Raw genomic sequence first — 26,796 nt, 5'->3', positions numbered from 1 at the left:
TTCACTGTCATAGTAATTAGAAATTTGGAATTTCATAATTACAAGGTACTGGTAAGGGAAGCTTAACCCACATATGTAGTTTTTAAATTCCAATGTGGGCCGGGGGTGGTGGCTCACGCCTGCAATCCCAGCACTTTGGGAGGCTGAGCCAGGTGGATCACGAGGTCAGGAGTTCAAGACCAGCCTGACCAACATGATGAAACCCCATCTCTACTAAAAATACAAAAATTAACCGGGTGTCTTGGTTCACACTTGTCATTCCAGCTACTCAGGAGGCTGAGCCAGGAGAATCGCTTGAACACAGCAGGCAGAGGTTGCAGTGAGCAGACATCACACCACTGTACTCCAGCCTGGGGGACAGAGCAAGACTCCATCTCAAAATTATATATATATATATATATATATATATATATATATATATATATATATCTCCAATGTGTTTCATCTACAGAGTAAATGTAGTACTTCCTTGGTTCTTAAGACAGAAAGATAGTTTCCACTGAGTTCTAGGAGGGCTTTAATTCCTGCATTTAGGTCTAATTGCTGTTTCCATAGCCTCCTGCTACCTGATACGACTATTCTTATTCCTGATCCCACAGCCATACTTTGTGTTATTTGAAGATACACATTTTCTGTTATAATAAACCAAGAAAAATCATGGCAACACTGAAAACTATGCCCAGCAGGCAAGGTAGTAACACAGCTCTAGAGGAACTTCTGCTAAGTTTAAGATCAGTGGAGCTGGGCTGAGAAAACAATATGCAGATCTATTTCAAAGGCCACCAGGAGAGAGTATTTCTCATAAATCAGAGAGGAGGCTGGGTGTGGTGGCTCACACCTGTAATCCCAGCACTTTGGGAGGCCAAGGTGGGCAGATCACGAGGTCTTGAGTTCAAGACCAGTCTGGCCAAGACGGTGAAATCCCATCTCTACTAAAAATACAAAAATTAGCTGGGCACAGTGGCAGGCGCCTGTAGTCCCAGCTCCTTGGGAGGCTGAGTCAGGAGAATTGCTTGAACCAAGCAGGCGGAGGTTGCAGTGAGCCAAGATCGGCCACTGCACTCTAGCCTGGGCGACAGAGAAAGACTCCATCTCAAAATAAATAAGTAAATAAATCATTAAATAAATAAATAAAATAAATTAGAGAGGACATGAAAGAGTGGCTTGAGGGTGATATTCTTCCATCACTCATTGTCCCAGCAGCGTCTGTTCCAACCCGGAATCAACTTAGCTAATCTTCTACCTCATGCACAGGTGCTGCTTTCTGATATGGCCAAAGTAGAAAGCTGAGGCAAATGTTAATAAGTGCTGGAAAGAGGCTGATTTCAGAAAATCAATCAAAACACAACCCACATTGAAGACGTGGTCATCAATATTTAGATGCCAAATTACAGATACCACTTATAACTATAAAACAAACAGAGAAATTAATAAAAATCAATTTGAATGAAACTTTTTAATGTCTTTTTGGACTTTGATAGATCAATTAGACAAAAGTAAACGAGAACAGTAAAAAAATTAAGAATTTAAAGTTTTTTTAATATTTTGAATTTATATATAAAGATTATATTGCATTTCAAGCATCTATAGAACATGGATGAACGTCGACCATATATCATGACATTAATAAAAGCTTGTTGTAAAAAGCTCTTGCAAGAATTTTTCCTAAGTGAAAAGAAATTCCTCAGAGTTCTAATATGCATAATGTACAATGAAATGATTGCTTCCAAAGATTTATGCCAATTTAAATGTTATTTGTAATGTTAGTAGCTAGAAGTCAGCTAGTAGGTAAGCATTTTTTGCAGAGTTTATGCTATGACTGCTATCATACCAAATAAGAGAATGATCCCAAGATATCAACTATCTGGATTTCCATTACACTAAATTGCCTTTTCTCCTGATTAAGTCAAAGAAAATAGTCATATTCAGCTAAAATAAATTTAGTGGAAAAAAAAGTCCTTCTGTATAGCTGTTGCTATTAGATACTCTGTGCTAAAATTGAAATAGTCTCAGAACCATGGGATTATCATCTTGGTTCATTTCACACCTAGACAACTTGATGCAAATCTTGCCCATGTGTAGAACGGGTCCATTGAGAAAGCCTGGGGGAACAATGTCTAGCTCCCAGACTAACCAATCACAGCAACACATTAATTCTAAATTGAGTCAAGCTGATATTTTTCAATGAACTACTCACTTTCCAATTTATGTCAGAGAGCAGTTGGTCTTGTTGTCAGGCAAATTCGTTAAGTTCCAGTCTTCAGCTTTTCGTAGTCATTGTGGAAATGCTCTGGGCCTAATCAGGGCCCATGGAAAAACTGCAGGTATGGACATTTTGAAGCAGCAGCTTTCAGTGTCTTTCAAGGCTCCAAAATACAGCTTGAAAGGAAAAAAAAAAAAAAGGCACTCAGATGAACTTAGAAGAATGCCAAAGTGAGAGAAATGAGGGAAAAGAAAAATGGGAATGTGTGCAGAATGATAAATTGACTCTACGTCAAATGAAATAGATTTTGAAATAACTGTGAAAAGTGTAAAATGTCTGAGCATAAAGAGCCTGCCACTGACAAAAGATGAATAAATGGGGCACTTCAAAGAAGGAATTTTCCAGCTGTGGCTCACAGGAATCTTCAAAAGCTGTTCCATATGAGATAGCGGGAAAACATTTTAATAATACATAGAAACAAATAATTTACTCCCCATTATAAAGACCAAACAGAGATGGTGTTGGTTGCTTCTTAAGACATTTACCTTTTAAATTGTTATCACTTAAATTCAGACAAGGAAAACTTGAGTGTGATTTTTTTCTTTTTTTGTATTTCCAGGAGAATGAGCATAAAGTAATTCTCAATAATCACTGGGCAAATACCTGACAGAAGACACAGACGTGAGAAGAACAGACACTGAGCCCTGTGGCCTTGATTTGGGCATAAAAGGAAAATGTTTTATGCGCTCATGTGTTATGAGGGATGAAACAAGTCTCTCAAATGTGGGCAGGGGGGCATGTCTCTGAAACCAGAGATGAAGTCAAGAGCCGGGGTCAGGTCGCACCTCCTGTGCTCACTCTCAGCTCAGCGCCATTCCCTTCTTCAAGGCCTCCGTATGGCTTGGCTGAGCTACTCTCATCATTCACACAGCAGGGCTTCCACCCCTTGTCTTGGAATCTCCGATCACCTGTTCTAGTGGAAAATCTTTTCTCGGATGCAGCTGACATGGTCTTCTCATGGTCATCTTCATCCCCTGAACTCTGCGCTCAGATCCAAACCAGACTGGCCATTGACCAAAGAAGAAGCCATCCAGTATTCTCCTGAAAGGACATCGTAATGAAGAACAGTAGACTGAAACGCATGTAGTCACACAGGGACCCATGCTCAGAAGGGCTGGCCTGAGATTTAATGCTCTGCAGTATCTGTCTTCACGGTCTCGATGATTTTATCAATGAACTGTTATTTTGCAAGTGGTGGCTGATGGAAGCAGGGAACGTGCTCTGGCAACTTATAACTTCGACTCTCATTTTGTCACTCTTCCCACTGCCTCCTAACCTCCCAAGGATGGGTTTCTGGTTGCTTGATCTCTGTTTCCTGGCCCCAGGCCCTGCCCTGCCTCCTCCCCTGACCTTCCACACGTCAATGGCTGCTGCTGTCCAAGTGGCAGCTGGGCCATGTCAGCTGAGGGGAGGAAGCCTCTGCCTTTTGCCATCATCCTCTGTCCCCGGGAATGGGCCAGGCATATGCATGCCCTGTCATTTCTGAGAAAGGGAATTTTGGCAGCAGCTCCCAACCCAGGTGGTTCCATGGTAGCCTTTCACCCACCTTCTGTTCAGGTACAGAGTTTACAACCCCTTGAGGATGACCCGAACACAGTGAATTGGGGCTGTCGGAGATAGGTTTCCCTGCCTCTGTCAGGTGCCTCACAACATTATTTAGCTAGATCTAAAGAAACCCTTCTACACCGAGTCTCTGCTTAGAGACCCATGAAAAACAAGAAACTGATAACTTTGTGTTGTAAAATGCTGAATCCCTGGGGAATTTTAATTCAAAAGTTCTTTATAGACCAGGAACGGTGGTTCACACCTGTAATCCCAGCACTCTGGGAGGCCAAGGTAGGTGGATCACCTGAGGTCAGGAGATCAAGACCAGCCTGGCCAATATGGTAAAACCCTGTGTCTACTAAAAATACAAAAAATTAACTGGGTGTGGTGGCAGATACCTGGAGTCCCAGCTACTCAGGAGGCTGAGGCAGGAGAATCACTTGAACCTGGGAGGTAGAGGTTGCAGTGAGCCGAGATCATGCCATTGCACTCCAGCCTGGGCAACAAGAGTAAAACTCCATCTTAAAAAAAGTTCCTTATATTAAGCTGAAAATTGGTACTACATTATTATTACTTATAGATACTAGTTCTACCATCTAGAACAAAGCAAACAAGCCTGTGTCTCTCTTCAATAGAATAACTTCCAATATTTGAAAACTGAATATCATATTTTCCCTATTCCTCAGGAAAAACATTCTTATTTTGTTCAGCTTTGCTGAGTATAGAGGTATCAACACTTCTTTCCAGAGACTCGTTACATTCCTTTAGAATCACTCTTGTGGCTTAGAGTGATATACGATACAGCAGATTTGCTCTGAAATATATATAGTTTAAGAGGAAGATTTCTACCTCAACCTGGACAATAGGATTTACATTATCACTTGTAATAACAGCCTCACGGTAATGGTGAGCATTGAGTTTGTAGTTAATTAAAGGCCCAGGGCTGACATAAACTCAAATGTGTCTTGCTCCATCCTTTACTGATACAATTGATTTTTTAAATCTATGCACTGGACTATGATTTTATTTCTACTAAGCTTTATCTTTCATGATTTGACTGCATTCTCTAGTCAAATGAGGACCCTTAAATCTCCATATTTTTGTTATCAGACCTTGTTCCAAGCTCTGTGTTAACAGCCAGTTGTAAACACCTTTTCATATAAATGTCACTCGTTTACTTATTCAAATATACATTGAATTGATCAAAGGAGTAAGAACTGCCTTGGTGCTGGAGTCCATGATGAGCAGAACTGGTTACCACATTCATGGTGCCAATGGTCTACTGACAGTGAAGCGATGAGTCAAATGTCGCACAGGTGAGTGTGGTTAGAGCTGTGGTCAGCAGAGGCCATGAGGACATGACATGGGAGGAATTTATCTTGTCTGGGAGGTCAGGGAAAGTGTTTCTGAAGGAGTGAAGACAGGATAGACAGCTAAACAGAGCTGTCCAAGAGGACTATAACGGGAGCCACATATATTATTTTAGATAATCTAGTAGCTACATTAAAACATACATTTTTAAGTGAAATTAGATTGAGGGACATGAGAGGGATTGGGAAGATGCTGGTTACAGAGCACAAAATTTCAGCCAGACAGGAGGAATATGTTTAAGAAATCTATTGTACAGCAAGGTACAATAGCTGTATACTTAAAAATTGCCACCAGGCATGGTAGCTCAGCACTTTGGGAGGCTGAGGCAGGAGAATCACTTAAGCCCAGGTGTTCAAGACCAGCCTAGACAGCACAGAGAGACCCCATAACTACAAAAAATTTAAAAATTAGCTGGGCATTGTGGTGCATGCCTGTTGTCCCAGTTACGCAGGAGGCTGAGGTGAGAGATTGCTTGAGCCCAGATGTCCAGGCTCCAGTGAGCTGTGTTGGGGTGCCACTGCACTCCAGCCTGAGTAGTACAGTAAGACCTCGTCTATAAAAGAAAAAAGAAAATTGCTGAAAGACTAGGTTTTAAGTGTTCTAATTACAAAAAATAAGTATATGAGGTGATTCTTATGTTAATTACCATTTTACAGTGTATATTACAACATAAAGTTGTACATCATAGGTGTAAGCAATTTTTATCAGTTAGAAAATAAAACAGAAAAAAAGAATAAAAAATATGCCACAGTCAAAATAAAGAACAGGAGAAAGAGAACAAAATCTAGGGCAGGAATTTTGAGTAATGAGATTCTATGACTTCTTTATTAAAGATTTTTCTAGAGTTGTTAGAGCTGTTTTGCCAAAAAAGAAAGAAGTGAAATTAATTTTAATAATATATTACACCTAATCCATTACATCCAAAATATCATTTCAGCATATAATCAATAAAAAGTTATTGAGGTATTTTATGTCTTTTTTTTTTTGCATTCAGTCTTTGAAATCTAGAGTCTATTTTACAATTTAGACAAACCACATTTCAAATGCTCAATAGCCACATGTGGCTTGTGGCTTCAACATGGGGCAGTGCAGCTGAAGCTAATGAGGTGAGAAGTGGAGGGGGCCCTCCAGCAGAGGGGACTGTGTGTGTCCCAACTTTCTGGCAGGAAGAATAAGACCCGTGGGAGAGACAACACAAGTCAGTGTGGAGCAAGAGGAGAGTGAGGAGGTAGCTGGACCTGATTAAGCAGGTCTTCAAGGATGTGTTCATTAATTTTATCTTTATGTCAGGCTGGGCAAGGTGGCTCACGCCTGTAATCCCAGCACTTTGGGAGGCCAAGGCAGGCGGATCACCGGAGGTCAGGAGTTCAAGACCAGCCTGGCCAAAAAGGTTAAACCTACTCTCTACTAAAAATACAAAAATTTACTGAATGTGATGGCGGGCACCTATAATCCCAGCTACTTGGGAGGCTGAAGCAGGAGAATCACGTGAACCCTGGAGACAAAGGGTTCAGCGCGCAGAGATTGCACCATTGCACTCCAGCCTGGGCAACAGAGCAAAACTTCATCTGAAAAAAATAAAATAAAATTGTCTTTATCTACATGTAATGCTGAGCAAGTGAAGGATTTTAAGCAAGCATATGACATGGTAGTATTTTAAAACCTCCCTTACCTTTCATATTTTCATACAAATTATTGGTAGAAGCACTGAGCTCTTTGACCAACTACAGAAGGCCGGTGCTATTCATTGCTTGGACTGATTATGATGTACTAAACTGTAGACCTCAAAAGGTAAAATATGCCTTTTCCAACCACCAGAGTGCTGACATAATAGTAAGTCCTCAATATGTATGTGTTGTGTAAATAATGAATAACAATTGAAGTCTTCCCAATAGGCTACTTTCCAAGCACACACAGTTGCTTAAAGTCAGATCACTCAGCTGTTTCCATGAGAAGCAAGTCGGTCCTTCCCTGAGGCTTCCAAAGTCACAGCTCTCATAACCCTGCATCCCTGACTCACCCCACAAAAGGTCTTCTTTCCTCTCAGGGGTAGGAGTTGCTGCCAGTTACAAAACAAACAAAAAATCTAAAGCCTTTAGCCCCTTTAGGCTTATCGGAGCACACTCCCCCCACCCCACAAAATCTCTATTCTGAGATTTGAGACATTTTGTCCTGTTACACCAAAACCATTAACAATCCACCGAGACAGTACTAAGAATGCAGAACACAAACCTTGATTCTCTCAGCCTCCCACAGATCCAGAAGAAAAATATCACTTAGCACCTTACAGGTCAGTCTGGGCAACATAGTGAGACCCTATCTTTACAAAAAATTTTAAAAACTACCTAGATGTGGTGGCATGTGCCTGGGGTTTTGGGGGGCTACTCAGGAGGCTGAGGCAGGACGATTGTTTGAGCCTCGGAGTTCCAGGCTGCAGTGAACTATGATCATGCCACTGCCTCCTTCAGCCTGGGAAATAGAGCAAGATCCTATATCAAAAAAAAGAAGAGAAGCAGAAGCAGAAGAAGAGGAGGAGGAGGAGGAGGAGGAGGAGGAGGAGGAGGAGGAGGAGGAGGAGGAGGAGGAGGAGGAGGAGGAGGAGAAGGAGAAGAAGAAGAAGAAGAAGGAGAAGGAGAAGAAGATCTTCCAGATCATCTAGCCACCCATAAGTAGTTCTTTAGAGGTTCTCACCCAGGTTAAAGGGAATTTTGGCTGTGCAGAGAAGATGCAGAGGTACTACCCCCAGAATGTCTTATAAGTATTTGCATGTTTGGTAGCTGAAAGAGGAGGTGTGTTTGAGCAAGAAAAACTTGGGGAAGAACAAAGGTATTGGAGGGGCATCCATGTCTTAGGTCAGCCTGAGGAATTAGTTTTAAACTCTGAGGATAAAGAGGTTAAGGACCAAAGCAAGAGTAACTGTGTTTCTGGGTGATGTTTGAGTCTTGGTTATAGGCTCTGTGACTCTTAGCCTCATTAAGAGAATAAGATACCAGTATGGAAGGGTCCTAACACATCCTGCACACAGGCTTTGAAGCATCTGGCATTGAGAGCCAGGAGCACAGGTTCACACCTGCAGAGATGCTGTGGTTAATGATGGGCAAAGAAGCATCAGAGCAGGTTCTTATGAAAAGCAGTAGTGACAGAGCATTGCACGTGGCCAACTCTCCCCAAGGAAAGTGAGGCTCATGGATATTCACGTGAAGCAATGCCCAGAAACAGGCTGGTCAAATAAAATATAGAACACCCAGTTACATTTCCATTTCAGATAAACAATGAATGATATTGTGGTATCATTCATTAATATGTTAGGTATGAGGCCTAACATCAGTATTATGTGCTGCCTTAACATTTAAAACTAAGAGAGTGTTGAATGACCTAGCTGCAAGTTCCCCTCTACTGTATTCCACAGATAAAATTTGCTGGCCAATCAGCCCTCCTTATCACAAAAAACAGGCACAGTGCTTGCTTTTCCCTAGAAAATGGATTTCAGTTCCTTGCCAGCCCATGGAATTGTTTAAACAAGTCAATTTCATTCTCCTGCCAGAGACAGGGCTCACCTCACCCTCTTGACACTACAAAGTCTGCCTTCCATGGGTCCTGATACATTTACTCCATTCCCAAGTTTAACCTCCAGGTGGCCCTGCGTGGCATGCAGAGTTCTCCCATACCATGTTGTATGTGACTAATAAGCTGCTGCTGATCTCATCTCTCTAATGTCAGGTGTCATGTATTTGACCATCCCCATAAATGTAAGGTGAGAATCCTCCCTCACCAATGGAGTAGACAGGTGATCAAGGCAGATATCTCATTTGGAACATATTTGTACAAAAAAAAAAAAAAAAATGCATGTTCCTCTGAAATTCAAATTTACCTGAGCATTTTGCAATTTTTGTACATGTGTGATAAATCTGGTAGCCCTATGTGGAAAGTACCATAAGTAAGAGACATAGACTTCAGAAGGAGTTAAGGTTATAGAGCTCTGCAGTGAGAGAAATTCAGCCTTGAGGTTCTGGGGTTTGTTTGTTTGTTTTGTTTGGTGTTAATGCTACTTGGACCACATTTGCACCCACTCTTGTAACCTCTGGGAAACTCAGGTTAAACTCGTGTTATTAACTTGTTTCTTCCCAAGAAACTGTTTTTAATTTTTAATTTTATGAGTAAATTGTTGCACATCATCACTAATCAGTGCCTCAAAGTTGAGATAAGAATTCCAAATTTTTGACCCATAGCATTCTTTCCATCAATGACTTTTTTTTTCTCTGCCATTTAATTAGCACTAAAAGTTAATGGAGTTTTTTTTACATGTGCCATCTCATTGGGTCATGGCAGCATTATACTGACTGTGTTGGAACCATAACTCAGTAGTCATTCATCTCACACGTGTCTTTTTCTTTCCATTCTGTCACTATTTAATTTTTCAAAGTCTGTCCCTACAATCAGCCATTCTGTAAACCTCTGCCAGACTAATCTTCCTAAATCTCAGTTCTGATTTTCTGTCACTTCCCGTCTCAAAACAGTAATTCACCCACAGAGTAAAAGTTATATTCTTTAAGCTGACATTTAAAATCTTAAATGTCATTTTCCAAGAATTTCTTCATACAAAATATAAATCCCAACTACCTACTGCAGTCTGTACACACTTCGCATTTTAGTTACTCAGTGTTTCTGGTAGACCCTTCCTCACCTGATGTCCATACCCCCACAGACACCAACATTACCCATGGTATCAGACCTTGATGTTTCAAGGTCACCTTGAGTATCTCCACGGTTGAATGAAAACTTTCTCCAGTGTAAGCGCCCAGAGCATATGATCTGCTTCTCTTGTGATGGATACCACTGCATTGCTCATAGCATGTTTTCATACACGTCTTTCTTTCTTGCCGGATGAAAAGGTCCATGAGTACAGGAGCCACATCTGATGTCTCTTGAAAATCTTAATTCATTGAATTGGATTTATTTGGTTTTATTTTTATTTAATAGATCAACAACTCTTTCTAATAAGAACCTTGAGGTCTTCTTTTTCTCCTCTGAAAATGAGCCCAATTTGCATTTTTTCAAACCTTTGGTCCTGTGGAATTCCACTATTGAGGGTCATCCAGGAGAGCTCCCCAGGTAAAAGCCCCTGCTTCCTTCCTCTCTCCAACAAGGGAAGCACCCAGTTTTCTGTTTCAGTATCGGGCTTTCTATACCATACTGAAGAACAAAATAAAGCAAAAAGGAATCTACTAAGAAAACGTTTTCCAGCACTAGAATTTCTAGTTCCTCCCTACTCTAACAGTGGATAAGTCTAGACTGTTATGCATTCCTGGAGTAGTTATTTCCCTGCCTTCTGGTTCCTTCATGTGAAGATTTTCCAGTGCCAGAATGTTCTCAAGTCCTCCTCCTCCGCAAGTCTTCTTCAGATTCCCAAGATAATCAGTTTCGTTGTTGAATTTGTTGGTTTCCTTGCTTGCTTGTTGTTTTCATGCTGTTTCCTTCTGTGCTGAAAAGCACACACCTGTCTTCCTGGATTGAAGGTGAGAGAAATGTAGATGGTCCAGTCAAGCCATGCATTTTCCATCAATTTAAGTCAGTATTATTTAACTATTTGTTCAACATTCATTTAGAGAAGAGTATGAGCCTCATATGGGAGAAGAGGTGGCAGGACCTAGCTGCTGAGCAATGTGTCTCTTCTGTTGCTCAGTAGATTCAGTCCGGACTGAAACCTTGCAGACTTTCTGCAAGAGGGCAAAAGTCCTGTTAATAAAGCACAGTCATCTCCTTAATTTGCAGAGTTTAGAAATTGTCAACCCAGATCACTGCTGTGCCAACCAATACTTGCTGCCTTCTATTTCAGGCATAAGCTAGGTTTGGTTTAAATATGACTGCCTACCTGCACCCACCCCTTCTCATAGCTTGCATGCACTGTGTGTTATTTGAGAGGAAATGTGCCATTGAGGTGTGGAAAGTGCATGGGCTGTGGGAAGGAGGCCATACCCACACTGTTCTGTTCCCTAGGCTTTCAGCCCAGACACAGTTCCTGCCATGACGAGTGATTTGTGAATGATTGCATATTCCTGGGGAGACGTGGGGAGAGACATAAAGTGAAAGCAAGGAAATGTGTTCCTAAGCTGTGTTCACTTTGTACTCACCCCAGAGAATTTTGTCACCTGGATTTCTTCCAGAAAGTTCTGACACCTTTAATTATTTCTGTTCGTCCATCAGGAGCAGACCAGGTGCTACTGATGGAAGACTTAAAGCTTTGCCTTTGTGGCAAGCTAACATAATGCCAGCCCACAGATTTCTTACAAGAAGAAGAGGGATTCACTCTCAGCTTTGACCCGAGTGACCTCTGCCAACATCTCCCCTCTGGAAAGGTTGATGTATCGTTCATAGCTGAGATCTCATTTCTTTTCTTCCTTCTTCTTAGATTCCAGTTGGGATTGGTGTCTTCCCCTGGGTTTATAGCAACAGCAAAATAAAACTCTAAAATGGCATTCAGCTCATTATACAGAAGCCAGTTGGCCAAGTCTTGTCATCCTAAGGTGAGTGGCAATCACAGAGCAGAGATAATTCTGGGTGTATTAAGTATCATCAGCAAATCGGAGGGTTCCCTCTTTCTTTCTAGTGGAAGGATAAGAGAGTCCCTATCTTTGCCTGTGTTAGAGAGGATTTCCAACCCTTCTACCTAGGCTTAGTTTTCAGGGTGTTTACATTTTAGTATACTGCTCCATCCTCAGCGAAATGAGCCAGCTTTGTTTATTACCAACTTCCATTTTTATCTGAAACATGATTCTTCGAGCTTTATAGCCTCCCTCCTATCGCATGCAATGCTGTAAAGAAGAATGAAATCATGTAGGTGAAAGGATTAGTCTTAGGAAAAAAAGTATTTGTATTAATATCGAGTTTATGTTGGTTTAATTTTTTTTTTAACATTTCAGAAAGCGCTCCATCTTGAGTGCTTGGCAGGAATGGATACAGGGGTATTGTGTTTCTTTTTCTGAATGACTAAAAGAAAATTGAGTCCAAAATATGTCAGGACATAGTTTTTGTGAAGAAAAAGTGGAATCAAATGCTATAAAATTTCATTCCACTTTATGCCATAAGTACCAAGGTTCAGTTAACATGTTTAATTTATGTATATGGCTTTTCTCCTACTGAGATTTCAAATTTAGGGTCCAGTATTTGGCACATTGTTGTCACATCCCATAAAAGTGCAATTTCATCTTCATGTCCAATGACACCTGTGCGATCTTCTTTCAAATATATGTTTTTAAATTTCTTTTGTTTCAAGAGTTTGTGAACTTATTCCTAGAGAATAAGTTACATATTCCTAGAGAACCAAATCAGAAATTTCTGAAGCAAATGGATCTTTTGTTTATAAAAAGAGAAGACCAGAGTCTATAAGCAAGTATCCTGCTCTTGAAGGAATCATGCTAAGGATTGCAATGGAAACCAAGGTGGGAGATGGAATTAAGGAGCTCAGTCTCATGATATAATTATGTGGCATTGCAATATAGACCAGCATGAAGGGTTCACTAAAGAATGTTCTGAATTATACATGAAGAAAGACTCTAAGCCAACTTTTTTCTTTTTTGATTTTTGTCATCAAGTTGTTTCATCAGCTAAATCTTCTTCGTCATACTGTTTATAGCTTGTTTTTAGAGATACAAGTTTCAGATTGACACATCACATTTGTGGCCACGGATTACTAGGCAATTTTCAGGTTAGTTTGGCCCATGTTTGCATTACAAAATTGCCCACACTGGTAAAACTATGATGCTAACACATGCTCTCCTCCATCCCCCCAATTCCTTGCATCATCTCCTTTCATCCATTTACTCATTTGTTCAACAAATATTTATTGAGTGGCTGTGATATTCCAGGCATCCAGGTGCCAACCAGCCAGCTGCCAAATAGGGTCTAAAAACTATTCATCATCTTTAAGGTAGTAATATGTACAAAATCCCTACCCTCTCCTGGAGTCTCTCATCTAAATATATATCCAAAATATTTGGTTTCAGCTTTGAGTAAATTCATTCACCCCCCCCCACCCCCCACCATTTTGTAGTCACATTTCAGAGAGCCAAACCCAGTACTGTGTAATGTCTGGGAGAACAAGTTCTCTTCCTCAATCTTTCTAGTTTAAGATTCTAATGACCTAGGACTTAGCTTTTCGAAGGCATAGCCGCTTTTCGAAGGCATAGCCATTTTATCAGACATAATACATGTGATTGAAAGTAATAGAGAATGCTTTTAAATAATAAATATACATAATCATGGGAATAAAACATCTGGAGACAGATTTGCCTTCAGATATGGTTTGATCAAGGCCCTTAGCACTATTTCTCTGTGTGCCTCTCTCCTCTGCTTTTCTCTACACCTCAGCTGTGCCCTCAAGTTGGCTTCCAGTTGTGGGGCAGAGACAGCTGCCAGCAGCAATTCAAGACAAGCTTCATAGTTGAAATTCCAGGAAACAGAGAGAGACATCCTGAGCTTTAGAACCAGTTCTCTGTCCAGCAGCAAAATGACAAATAACAAATAATTGGCTTAGGCTTGGATCCTAGTTCACATCACTGAACCAGTTACAGTGGCCAGAAGGTAGGCTCAGTCCACCCCAAATGCGTGGCTACTCCAAAGTGGGAGAAGAGTAAAAATTCTGTTGGAGGGTAGAATGACATTGCCTATAGATACATTGTTAAATTAAATACAATTTTTAAAAGTATTATATTATGATATTATAGTTGGAAGGTTAGATGCAATTTAGTTCAAGCTATTTACGTTTTTTTTTGTTGTTGTTGTTTGAGACGGAGTCTGGCTCTGTTGCCAGGCTGGAGTGCAGTGGTGCGATCTTGGCTCACTGCAGCCTCCTCCTCTCGGATTCAAGCAATTCTCCTGTCTCTGCCTCCCGAGTAGCTGGGACTACAGGCATGTGCCACCATGACTGGCTAATTTTGTTGTATTTTTAGTAGAGACGGGGTTTCATCGAGGGTCTCAATCTCTTGACCTCGTGATTTACCCACCTTCATGTTTTAAGTGAAGATAATGAAGCTCCTTCAGTTAGTTGTCTGACTCACTGAAGCTTCCCCAGACAGTAGGTGGCAGAGCCACAACTCAAACACTGAGCTCTCAGTTCCTATTGTTGGGCCCTTTCAGCAACTTGGGGCTTTGATTCAACCTGGCTATGCCTCCTGGCTATGTTTTCTCAACATTTAGCATGTATCAATAATTTGTTGGGTTTTATTGCTAATATTTCATTGTATGGATATTCTACATTTTGTTTATTTCCCAAATGGCCGACATATAGAAGTTTTAGATTTTGGCCATGATGTATCACGAGTTTATGAATATTTACAGACACGTCTTTCTTGGAAGCATATATTTTCATTTCTCTTGAGTAGATACCTACTTGCAGACTGTATGTGGTTTCTTGTTGCCTAAAACTTTGCTGAACATATTTACTACTTCTAGTAGATTTTTCATGAACTTCTTGAATTTTCTACATTCAAGTCAAATACTCTATGAATAAGATTATTTTCTTTTTCTAATCCACAGTTTAACTGTTTTGGAAAACTGTCAGACTGTTTTTCAAAATGACTGTGCCATCTCATTTTCCCACCAGAAATGTTTCTGTGTCTCCACATCCTCGCCAACACCTGTTATTTTATTTTTTGACTTTTTATTACAGCCATCCTAGTGGGTGTAAAGTGGTATCATACGATTTTAATTTATATTTTCTTAGTGACTAATGATGCAGAGCATCTTTTCATGTACTCATTAGCCAGTCATATATCTTCTTGGTGAAATCTCTATTCACATCTTTTATCCATTTTAAAAATTGGGTTGTTTGTCTTCATATGAAGTTGTAAATGTTTTTATATGCTGGATACAAATCTTTTATTAGATATATGATTGTAACTATTTTTCTGGTTTCAGCATTTTATTTTTACATTTGTTAACTTTAATAAAGCTTAATTGATCATTTTTTTCTTCATCTTTATGCTTCCAGTGTTATAGTTAAAAATGAGTTGTCTAAATGGAGTGCATAATATTTTGTTCTAGAATTTTTTTAGTTTAGCTCTTTACACTTAGGTATATGATTTATTTTGAGTAAATGTGTATTTATGGTGTAAGGTAGGAATGTAAATTCAGTTTTTTCTATGACTATCCAATTGTCCATTGGATTTCCAATTGTCCAATATTTATTACAAATACTATTCTTGCTCATTGAATTGCCTCAGCACCTTGTCAAAAACTCATTGAACTAAATGTAAGAATTTATTTCTGGACTCTCAATTTTGTATAATTGATCTATTACACCTCTTCTTATGCCAGGAGCACACGGTCTCAAATACTGCAGGTTTACAATAAGTTTTAAATAGGGTAATAGAAGTCCTCAAATTCTGTTCTTTTTCAAAATTATTTTGGCTGTTCTTGGTCCTTCGCATTCCCATATATATTTTAGGATCTGCTTGTCAAGGTTTATGCAAAACCTACTGGTATTTTGTTAAGGGATTATACTGTGTTATAGATAAGATTTTCATTAGAATTGTATTAAATCTACAGGTCAATTTCAGTGAGTCATTATCTTTACAATATTGAGTCTTCCAATTCATGAACACAGTGTGCCTTTCCATTTATTTAAAGCTTCTTTAATTTCTCTCAGCAAAGATTTATAGTTTTCAGTGTAAAATTCTTGAATTCATTTGCTAACATTATTCTTAGTTTATACGTAATTTGAACTGAATTATTTTCTTAACAATTCTGATACATTGTGTTTTTATTTTCATTCAGTTCAAAATATTTCCTAGTTTCCATTGCGATTTCTTGTTTATCCTTGGTTTAAGTCTTTGAAGATTTCCCAGTTTTCTTTCCATTGTTGCTTTTCTTTATTCAAATCTGATTTATTCATTTTTTAATTTTTATGAGTACATGGTAGGTTTATATGTTAATATTTATGGGGTACATGAGTTGTTTTAATAGAGGCATGCAATGCGAAATAAGCATATCATGGAGAATGGCATATCCATCCCCTCAAGCAGCCATTGTTGTTTTCCATTGCTCTTTAATTCCATTGTAGTCAAAGAACATATTTTTTATTATTTAAATCCTTTTTTTTTTTTTTTTTTGAGTTGAAGTCCTTATTCTGTTGCCCATGCTGGAGGGCAGTGGCACAGTCTCTGCTCACTGCAACCTCTGCTTCACAGGTTCAAGCAATTCTCCTGCCTCAGCCTCTCAAGTAGCTGGGATTACAGGCGCCCACCACTGCATGTGGCTAATTTTTGTATTTTTAGTAGAGACAGGGTTTCACCATGTTGGCCAGGCTGATCTTAAACTCATGACCTCGTGATCCGCCCGCCTCAGCCTCCCAAAGTGCTGGGATTACAGGCATGGGCCTAATGGTTTCATGGTCCAATATATGATCTATCCTAGAGAATGATTCATTGGCAGATGAGAACAATGCATATTCTGTCACTGTATGGACTGTTCTATAAATGCCTGTTAGGTCAAAGTAGTTGATAGTGTTGTTCAAATCCTGTATATTCTTGCTGATTTTCTGTCTAGCTATTTTATTAACTATTGAGAGTGGAATATTAAAGTTTATTATTGTTGCATTGTCTACTCCTCCTTTCAGTTCTGTCAACTTTTGCTTAATGTGTTTTGGGGCTCTGTTTTAGTTGTGTAGACACTATAATTATTATGTATTTCTGATGAATTGATCCTTTTATTCATATGCTATGGCCCTGTTGTCTCTAATCATATTTGCAGTCTTCAAGTCTATTTTGTCTGTTATTGACAAGTATTTTATATCTCTTGCTGTCGGAAGTTACTTTCAACTTAAAATTGAAAATGTATCTGCTACAGAAGGTATATATTTGGATTCTGTTTGTTTTGAAAATTAAGTCTGACAATCTGCCTTTTGATTGAATTACTTAGTTAATTCACCTTTTAATAGAATCATCAAAATGGGTAGGTTTATATCTGTGCTTATACTATTTTGTTTGCTATATGTCTCATGTATTTATCCCTCTTTTGCTGCCTTTTAAAGTAAATGACTATTTTTTAGGGTATCATTTTCTTTTGTCTTTTTTAGCTATAGATATTTTTATATTTTTTAGTAGTTTCTTCAGGAATAATAATTTGCATTTTAGTTTATTACAACATACTTCAAGTTAATACTAACAATTCAGGTAAAATAAGGAAACTTTGCCCAATATAGCTCCCTTTTCTTCTTCTTTTGTGCTAATGTTGTCATATGTATTTCATCCGTCTATTATAAATTCAATAATACAATGTTATAATTATAAATCATTAAAGAAATTAAGAGAAAAGGTAGTACAGTCTCTCTCTCTCTCTCTCTCTCTCTCTCTCTCTATATATATATATATATATATATATATATGCAATCTTTTTTTTTCTTTTTGAAATGGAGTCTCTCTCTGTCACCCAGGCTGGAGTGCAGTGGCATGATCTCAGCTCACTGCAACCTCCCCCTCCTGGATTCAAGCAATTCTCCTGCCTCAGCCTCCCAAGTAGCTGGGACTACAGGCATGTGCCACCACACCTGGCAAATTTTTGTATTTTTAGTAGAGATGGAGTTTCGCTATGTTGGCCAGACTGGTCTTGAACTCCTGACCTCAGGTGATCTGTCCACCAGCTCAGGCTGGAGTGTAGTGGCATGATCTCGGCTCACTGCAACCCCTGCCTCTCAGGTCCCAGTTCAAGCAATTTTCCTGCCTCAGCCTCTGGAGTAGCTGGAATTACAGGCATATGCAACCATGCCCAGCTAATACTTATATTTTTAGTAGAGACAGAGTTTCACCATGTGGGACAGGCTGGTCTTGAACTCCTGACCTCGCAATCTGTCCACTTCGGCCTCCCAAAGTGCTAGGATTACAGGCGTGAGCCACCGCGCCTAGCCACCTCCCTGCAATCATATATATTCATCTACTTCCTTATATTTATAATATGCTTCATTTCTCCATACAGATCTGAATTACCGTCTGGCATTGTTTCCTTCTCAAGAAAGACTTATTTTGGCATTGCCTGTAAGGCAGATCAGTCAGCAACAAATTCTTTCATTGTTTGTTGAGGAATAGTGCTTTTCGTCTTAAAATTTCATGGGATGAAAGAAAACTAATACTTAGCTTTTACTTAGGAAGGAAATTGGCCTTATCTATGTGTTAGTTCCACTTATAACTATTTATATTTATGTAAAATATCTTCAAGGCAGTGAATGGTGATAGTAAAGATGCAAGATGAATTGTTTAAATAAGTATTTTGAAATGGACAATTTGTGTAAATTTGTGGAGCTTACTTGGTAATTTGACCGCATGTGATGCTCAGCACCTTGACAGGAGTACCAATCTCATTTTGTGGCAACTAATCAAATTTTAACCAAGTACCTCCAATGCCATTACAAATACAGCCTTATAAATAATTTGACAATTTAATTCTACAGTATATTTGTTATACAACTAGCAGGATCAACTTTTAGCTCTGTTTGTGTCACAGATCCTGAAAAATAGGAAACTAAAAATAAACCCGGGAGAATGGGCAGAATATAACTGAGATTATTCTATTGGAAAGATTAGAAAAGGCAGAAAAAAATTTAAAAATTAATAAAAATTAGCATATTAAACTGGTGTCTTATTTACTTGAAGAGAGTGGGGTGTGTGTATTGTGTGTGTGGGTGTGTGTGTGTGGGTGTGTGTGTTGTAAATTCAGGAATAATCTATGTGAACTACATAATCCATTTTCTGGAATTGCCCATATCACACATGTTAGATGGATTAATGGTTTATTTAAAAGTCTGTTTGTTTTACTACCTAAAGTCCCTTCTTGCTTGTGCTGTCATATAATAGTTCATCTTCAGTAAGTATCTGTACCTTGGGACAAGGGTCTCCAGGGGCTTGGCACGTAATTTATAACAATAATGGAAATGGCATGCTTAGTATGGATAGCCATGGGACCCCTGAATATTTGGAGAGAAGGAGAAGTTATATCACCCATGAAAAGGCTAATGAGATAGGCAGATTTCAGGGGAAAATGATCTTTCTGTCTTGCCCTTAGACCTTGTTCTACCAGTGAGACTTATGTCTAAAGCATAATGACTCCAGCATGCTCTTTCTGAGTATAAGATTATATGACATATGCTGGTGAGCTACTCAGAAGTCAGAGCATTCACCAATAAACACCAACTTAATTGGATGCCTTAATTATGTCACCTTCACTCCCCAGACATAATCCCAGGGACAGCTTGATGACTAGTTTTCACATCAAAATATCAGTCTCTAGTCTCCAATTTTCAATATAGTGTTTCAGGCAGATAGCTGTGGTCCTCTGCAACTTGGGGAATATTTGTGTATTTGACCATTGGAAATACAGTTCTGGGGCTCAGGAGAGAATTCAAGGGAGTAGACAGATAGCTCAGAGTTAGAATATGTCTAAACCAGGTTGGCCTGTTTTACAAGACAATTCTGATCTTCTTTCTCCTCTTTACTCAGCAGCTGGGAGTCAGCCATCTTGAAGCAGGTGGTGTATGAGGATGCTATTGGCGGTCTACCAGCCAGCGATTATTCCCCTTAGTATCCAGATGTTGCATAAGTACAAGACTGTTTCAGAATGACTAGAGAATCTGTTACTGTTTCGAGTTTTTCTGAAACCTTAGGATCTTAAACATGAAGCAATTCTCCAAGCTAGCAATGTGCTAGCTAGCAGGACACAGGAACTAATCAGAGAAAACGGGCATTTGGGATACATTAGAAATTCAATATCGGCTTTGTGAAGTTGTTAATAATTAGCCACAGCTTTTGTCTCTCTCCCTGCAGTTAGTGACATGAAAGTGATTAGGTTTCTAAAAAACAGTTTAAGCTTACTAAATGTATTAAGTAACGGTTTTTAATCAACAGTTCATTGATTCCAGCAGGACAGTTGTGAGAGAAAAAAGCTGTGGATGCTGGTAGAATAAATTTGTAGGGCAGTTCATTGCTACTTAAAAACATCAACAGAATAGATATTTTAGAGGAGTTTTTGTTTGTTTGTTTGTTTATAGTAGTAACTCTAGGACAAGGGGAAAAGTTACCAGAATGGCAAAAAATATTATTCTGATATAAAATCGGGAGCTTCGCACCTTTCTCTTATCCTTCTTCACATTTACATTTTAAATAAAAGAGTTTAATCCTGACACTTTTATAGACTGTACTCAATAAACATGTTTTGAGACTTTTCCATTTAAAATACTATGCCTAAGGCAGTCTGTTAAAATAACCCAAAATTCAGAAATAGAAAAATTTGCAGCTATACTAAAAATGATAGGCAATATAAATGCTTGAAACTTGGAGTCTCTCCTGACTATGAGACTCACAGCAGTCAATTGAGAAACACATATCTTGGCTTTTTCACCTGAAATAGAGAATCTGATAAATAGAAAATTCAGATCCTGAAAACGGAAAGCCAAAAATAAATCTGGGTGGGAGATGAGCAGAATATAACTGAGATTATTCCATTGGAAAAATTAGAAAAGGTAGACAAAATCAAACAAAAACTATTAATAAAAATTAGAATATTAAACTGATGGTCTTATTTACTGGAAGAGAGGGGTGTGTGTGTGTGTGTGTGTGTGTGTGTGTGTGTGTGCGTGTGTATGTGTCTGTGTGTGGTGTAAATTCAGGACCAATCTATGTGAACTATGTACTCTACTTTCTGGAATTGCCTATATTACATGTGTTGAATGGATTAATGGTTTCTTTAAAAGTCTGTTAATTTTATCTCCTACAAACCTCCTACAATGAAGAAGATTCTTCATTTCCTACAAATGAAGAAAAGGATTCTTCATTTCCAATTTTCTGCACACAACTCAGAAATCTAGGGCTGCACCAGCCAGCACGCCAGGCAGCCACCCGTTTTTCACGAGGGTGTTACTGTTTAGGCAGCCATATTACAGATCACGGTGTCTGTTCAGTCCCACTGTCTACACCCATTCCAGGGTGGTAACTTGCAACAAGTAGGTGGAACTGAGGGTGACGCAGAACTGTGTTACCTGACGTAAGTTGAGGACTGAAGATGATTCCACAACCAGCTGAAAGGGTTCCAGAAAGAGTGAAAAGATGGGAAAGGAATCATGAAAGTAGAATTTTCCAGGGGTAAACAATTATGAGTTTAAAGAAATAAAAATTTCACATTAAATAGGGCCACAGACTGCCAAGTAGGCTGAAACGTAGACATCCCCATCCCACATGTTTTTAAAGAAAAAAGAAACTAACAAATTCTGTTTTTAATTGTGGTTTTGCCATGGGGGTGGGGGTGTGAAGCTCTTTCATTTTTCATTGTCTATAGTTCTACATTATTTTGATTTTATTTTGACAAGTATGTTATAATCCAAACATTTTAAATATTTCTATTAAAATATAACTATAGATGCAATCTAATCAAGAAATAAAAAAGTACAGAGGTCAAGAATAAGGCAGATATGGTCTAAAAGATAAGAGGCAGATATCATGTGGTATGGCTTGAGCCCAGGAGTACAAGGTTGTCGTAAGCAATGATTGGATCACTGCACTCCAGCCTGGAACAGAGCAGGACCCTATCAGAAAGAAGAAAGGAAGGAAGGAAGGAAGGAAGGAAGGAAGGAAGGAAGGAGAAAGAAAGAGGAGGGGGGGAAGGAGGAAGAGAGGAAGGGAGGAAAGAGGGAGGGAAGGAAGAGAGAAAGAAAGGAAGAAAGAAAGAGAAAGAAAGAAGAAAAACAGAGAAGGGAGGAAAGGAGGAAGGGAGGAAGGAAAAAGGAAGGAAGGAAAAATAAAAAAAAAAACATGCAGAGAGGATGAGTATTTGTTGTAAATGCAAAAAAGCATGTAAATGTAAAAAAAAACTCTTAGAAAATGTAAAATGTACTAAATAATTCCAAATGACATAATTTTTTAGCACAATACATGAAAGCAGAAAGAAACCATACAAACTGCTTAATTTCTCATCTGTTATAAGAGAACTTAAAAATACTCATTGAATTACTCTAACAATTAGGAAAAAATGAAAATTAAACCTAGATTTAAAAATATATATATACCATTATATGCAATATATATTCTTTCCAAAACACAGAAAAAAGGTCACAGCAGCAACAACAACAACAAAATCAATATAGACCCAAACGTAACTTAAACACGTTTGAGTGGTATGTGTTAGACACCACTCTAAACGGCTCTCCACACTGCAGCCAGAGCAATTTTTTGGCAACAGAAATCAGATGAATCACCACCACTTCAAACCCTTTAGTGAATTTTCTAATTCTTCTGGGGACAAAAGCAAAGCAACTTAACATGGTCAATAAAGTCCTCCGTGTCAGCCCCCTGCCTGCCTTATCGATCCTCCTTCTCATGCCCTCTCGCCATCTACACTGGCTTTCTTCAGGGACTAAGAGGGCCCTGTTCCCTCCTGCTCCAAGGCCTTTGGATATGCTGTTTCCTCTGACTAGAAGCCACTTCTCTCATCCCTTTATTCAGTTAATTATCATTTAAGTTTCAAATCAAATATCATTTCTCAGAGAATATCCCAGATCAGGGCAATCCCAGATATACACCTTCACATAGCACTCTGTACTTTCCCATAGAGACATTCATTTCCATTTTAATTATATATCTGTATGTTCTTTAGATAATATCCATCTTCTACTTCGATCATCTAAGCTACATGAGTCCAAAGATTATGTTTGAAAGTGTATGACATATATAATAAATAATTTTTTGCTAAATGAATTATATATGTGTGTGTGTATATATCATACACTCCTATAACCCTTCACTTATTTAGAAAATGCTATTCTGTTCCCTGTGAGTAGAGAAGGAGCTTGGACTCGATGTATTTCCAAACAAATCATCATCAGATTATATTTCTAAAAGGCAATGTCTTTTTCACTCATAACTGTGCTTCTGCAAAAGCAAATGTGATTTTATATGAAGGGACTCTCTTTTCTCTGAAACTAGAGCAAACCAACAGCTGGAGTATCCATGGAGACTGGTAGTCCAGTTGTTTGAGGATAGTAAACATCTGCCTGTAGACCTTATTTCCACTTTACATTTGGGCCAATGCCTAAATGCTTTGTTTTCCAAACACATACCACAAATCATGCTACGATTATTCAGAGAGCTACATTTTTACGTTTACATTGGAGACCAGTGAGAAGTTTCCCATGGCTAACTCTGCAACTCAACCTGCAAATGTTGTGACATGGGGGATACATCGAGAATTTGGTGTTGTTTACCAGATGCTTTAAATTCTGCATTTGGATATCACTGTCATAAAAAATGAAGTTTCATTGTGCAACTGCCTAAGAGGGCCATGTTTGAAGTTGTAGACCTTGCCTTTGACCAAAAACTGGGGGCAGTAGAAAAACACTTAGAAGAAACTGAAAGAGTATCACATTGTGATATGACACGAGTTTGCTTTCTAGCTTACAAAAATTCACGATTATTTTGAGGAGCCAGGAAGAGAATGGGAATGATCTCTGCTGTAGAAGAACCCAGAGTCTTACGAAATCCCTGAGAAAACTGAGGAATTTGTAGGGTGGGACCAAGGTAAACTCAGGCCAGGCACCAACCTAGAAAACCTGATACAATACATAGTCCACATTGAAAATGGAATAATCACACAGGAGCTAAAAAAAACCCAGCTCTTTCAAGACAGTAAGACATTTGCAACGTATATGAGGGAAAATGTTTAAATATATAAAAGACTGGCTATGCCGAGCATTGGCAGAGGTGGGGAGAGACTGGAATTCTCAGACTGGAATTCTCAATGTGAAATGCCACAACCACTTTGGAACAGTCATTTGGCAGTCTCTTAAAAGTTAAACATATACTTTTCATTCCACTCAAGTTATTTATCCAAGAGAAATAAAAAGCATTTGTCCATGCACGCGCCTGCACACAAATGGTCGTTGCAGTTTTATTTGTGCTAGCCAAGAACTGGAAGCAGTCCAAGTGTCCATTAAAAGATAGATGGATGATGTGGTATATCTGTATAATGGAATACTATTTAGGAATAAAAATAAATGAAAAAAGAAATGACATAGATGAATATCAAAATAATCATGCTGAGTGAAATAAGCCAGAACGAAAAATGAGAGCAAGATAGAGACAGGTAGAGGTAAAAGTCTGTATGATTCAATTTGATATGAAGTTCCCAGAAAATGCAAAGCTATCTGTAGTGACACACGGTGGATCAGTGGCTGCCTGATGATAGTGTGGGTGGGTGCATAGAAATGAGACAGAGGATTATAAAGGGGCAAGAGAAAAGTTTAGGGGATGATGGATATGTTCATTATCTTGATGTTGATGGTTCTATGGTATATATATACAGCAAAATTTATCAAATTTTTTACTTTAAATATGTACAGTTTGTTGTATGTCAATTATACCTCAACAAACCTGCTTTTAAAATGAGCGAACATCTCAAAAGAAATAAGAACTTCGGCCAAGCACAGTGGCTCATGCCTATAATCCCAGCACTTTGGGAGGCCAAGGTATGTGGATCATCTGAGGTCAGGAGTTCGAGAATAGCCTGGCCAACATGGTGAAACCCTATCTCTACTAAAAATACAAAAAAAAAAAAAATTGCCTGGGCGTGGTGGTGGGTGCCTATAATCCCAGCTCCTCAGGAGGCTGAGACAGGAGAATCACTTGAACCCAGGAAGTGGAGGTTGCAGTGAGACAAGATCGTGCCATTGCACTCCAGCCTGGGCAACAAGAACAAAACTCCATCTCAAAAAAAAAAAAAAAAAAGAAAGAAAGAAAGGAGAAGGGAGGGGAGGGGAAAGGAGGGCAGGGGAGAGGAGGGGAGGAGAAATAAAGAATGCCAACCATCAATTCTCATGAAAAGGATAAAGTCTTAGAAAAAGACATTAAAAACATTTGAATATTGTTTAAACTGGCCAAATAGAAGATGAAAAGTAAAATAATGAGATAATTTGTTTTTCTGTCAAACTGGGATATTGTTTTCAAGTGGCAGCTTCAGTGCCAAGGACTGAGAGGCATGGGTAAATGGTGCAGTTTCTCCAGAGGATAACTTAGTTATATGTACCAAATACATATCAAAGCCCTCAAAATGGTTTTTCTTTTGATGCGATCATTCTACTGCTCCATCCCTAAGCAGGCATCCTAAGGAAATAATCAAAAATGCTTGTGCACAAGGATGATGTGCTCTTCAGAGTCAGGCGTGTTTGCTATCAATTCACAGCCACGGTTGCTATTCTGAGGAAATTGCTCAGGCTGTTCCCAAGGCTGGGAAACTGTTCCCAGGCTCTCTTGTCCTCAGGTTTCTGGATAGTTTTTGCTTTAGGAGTTACTGGCAGAAAAGCAGATCAGAGGAAGAGAGAATCCAAGGTACTTTTCAACTCTGTCTCTGCTTTTCTGACCTAAACAGAAGCAGCTCTGTCTTTTCTGTGCTTTGGCTGCTAGCAGACAGAAATCTCTTGTGTTTCCAGTACAGTCTCTGCCATATTTCCAGTTCCCACTCAGTAGTTCTGCCTTTCAGTTCCCTGTATTATCACTTCTCCAGGGTTAACAGCAACCTCCCACTCTCTCTAGATGCTGGGTTGTTCAGTGACTAGTTTTTCGGCTCCTCATGTATAATAAATTCCCTGAATTAAATTCCTTCTAAAATACCTAGAGTGATTTCTCATTTCCTGGCCAATCTCTGACTAATACAGGTATTGATCATAATGATAATTCTCCTAACAAATATTTGAAAATTAAATATCTAGCAAAAAGTGGTTTGATAAACTATATTGTGGTATATCCACATGATAAAATACTTTATAGACACTAAAATCATGATTTCAAAGAATACTCAAGGACTTTTTAAATGTGATGTAAAATTACATAACAGCACCTAATTTTATATAAAAGATACAGATTTAAAAGATGTGAATTATATGTTGCTTGTGAGGATGTGAAATGATACAGGCACTCTAGAAAAGAGTAAGATAGTTTTTAATAAAGGTAAATGTATACCTATCATATAATCCAACAATCCCAGTACTGGGTGTTTATTGTAGAGAAATGGAAATGTGCCTGGGCATGGTGGCTCACCCTTGTAACCCAGCACTTTGGGAGGCCAAGGTGGGCAGATCACGAGGTCAGTTGTTCGAGACCAGCCTGACCAACATGGTGAAACCCTGTCTCTACTAGAAATACAAAAATTATCTGGGCGCAGTGGCAGGCACCTACTCCCAGTTACTCAGGAGGGTGAGATAGGATATCGCTTGAACTCAGGGGATGCAGGTGGCAGTGAGCTGCTGTACTCCAGCCTGGGTGACAGAGTGAGACTCCGCCTCAAAAAAAAAAAAAAAAATTAGCTCTTTCTGAGTAATTAGATTACTGGTAATTTATATTTTTACTTAATATTTTCTTATTTTTTAAATGATGCAATGCACAGATGTGACTTTTATAGTTAGTTAAAAATGTAACATAAAAAGTATATATAAAAAGATAAGCATAAAGATAAAAAGCAGTTTACAAAGTAATATGTATGGGAGGGTTCATTAAAAAATTTAGTATTATAATTGTGTATAATTGTAAGAATAATAATAAAGTTGTAGAAAAACACATACTAAGTTTCATACACTGATTACCTGGAGATGG

General features: G+C 38.8%; 1 protein-coding gene across 1 annotated transcript in view; it reads right to left on the bottom strand.

Annotated features, from left to right (window-relative positions):
- Positions 1-2,385: 2,385 nt before the first annotated feature.
- LOC104651592 (uncharacterized) overlaps positions 2,386-26,796 on the bottom strand; it is a 226,075-nt gene continuing 201,664 nt past the window's right edge. The window contains exon 7 of the mRNA XM_074389101.1: positions 2,386-3,304. Coding sequence (XP_074245202.1) covers positions 3,231-3,304 — 74 coding nt within the window. The 3' untranslated portion in view covers positions 2,386-3,230. The remainder of the gene's footprint in view (positions 3,305-26,796) is intronic.

The sequence above is a fragment of the Saimiri boliviensis genome, chromosome 17 (assembly GCF_048565385.1).
Source record: "Saimiri boliviensis isolate mSaiBol1 chromosome 17, mSaiBol1.pri, whole genome shotgun sequence".
Classification (NCBI taxonomy): domain Eukaryota; kingdom Metazoa; phylum Chordata; class Mammalia; order Primates; family Cebidae; genus Saimiri; species Saimiri boliviensis.
Note: the sequence above shows the minus strand (reverse complement) of the source record. Positions and strands in the feature narration are given on the sequence as shown.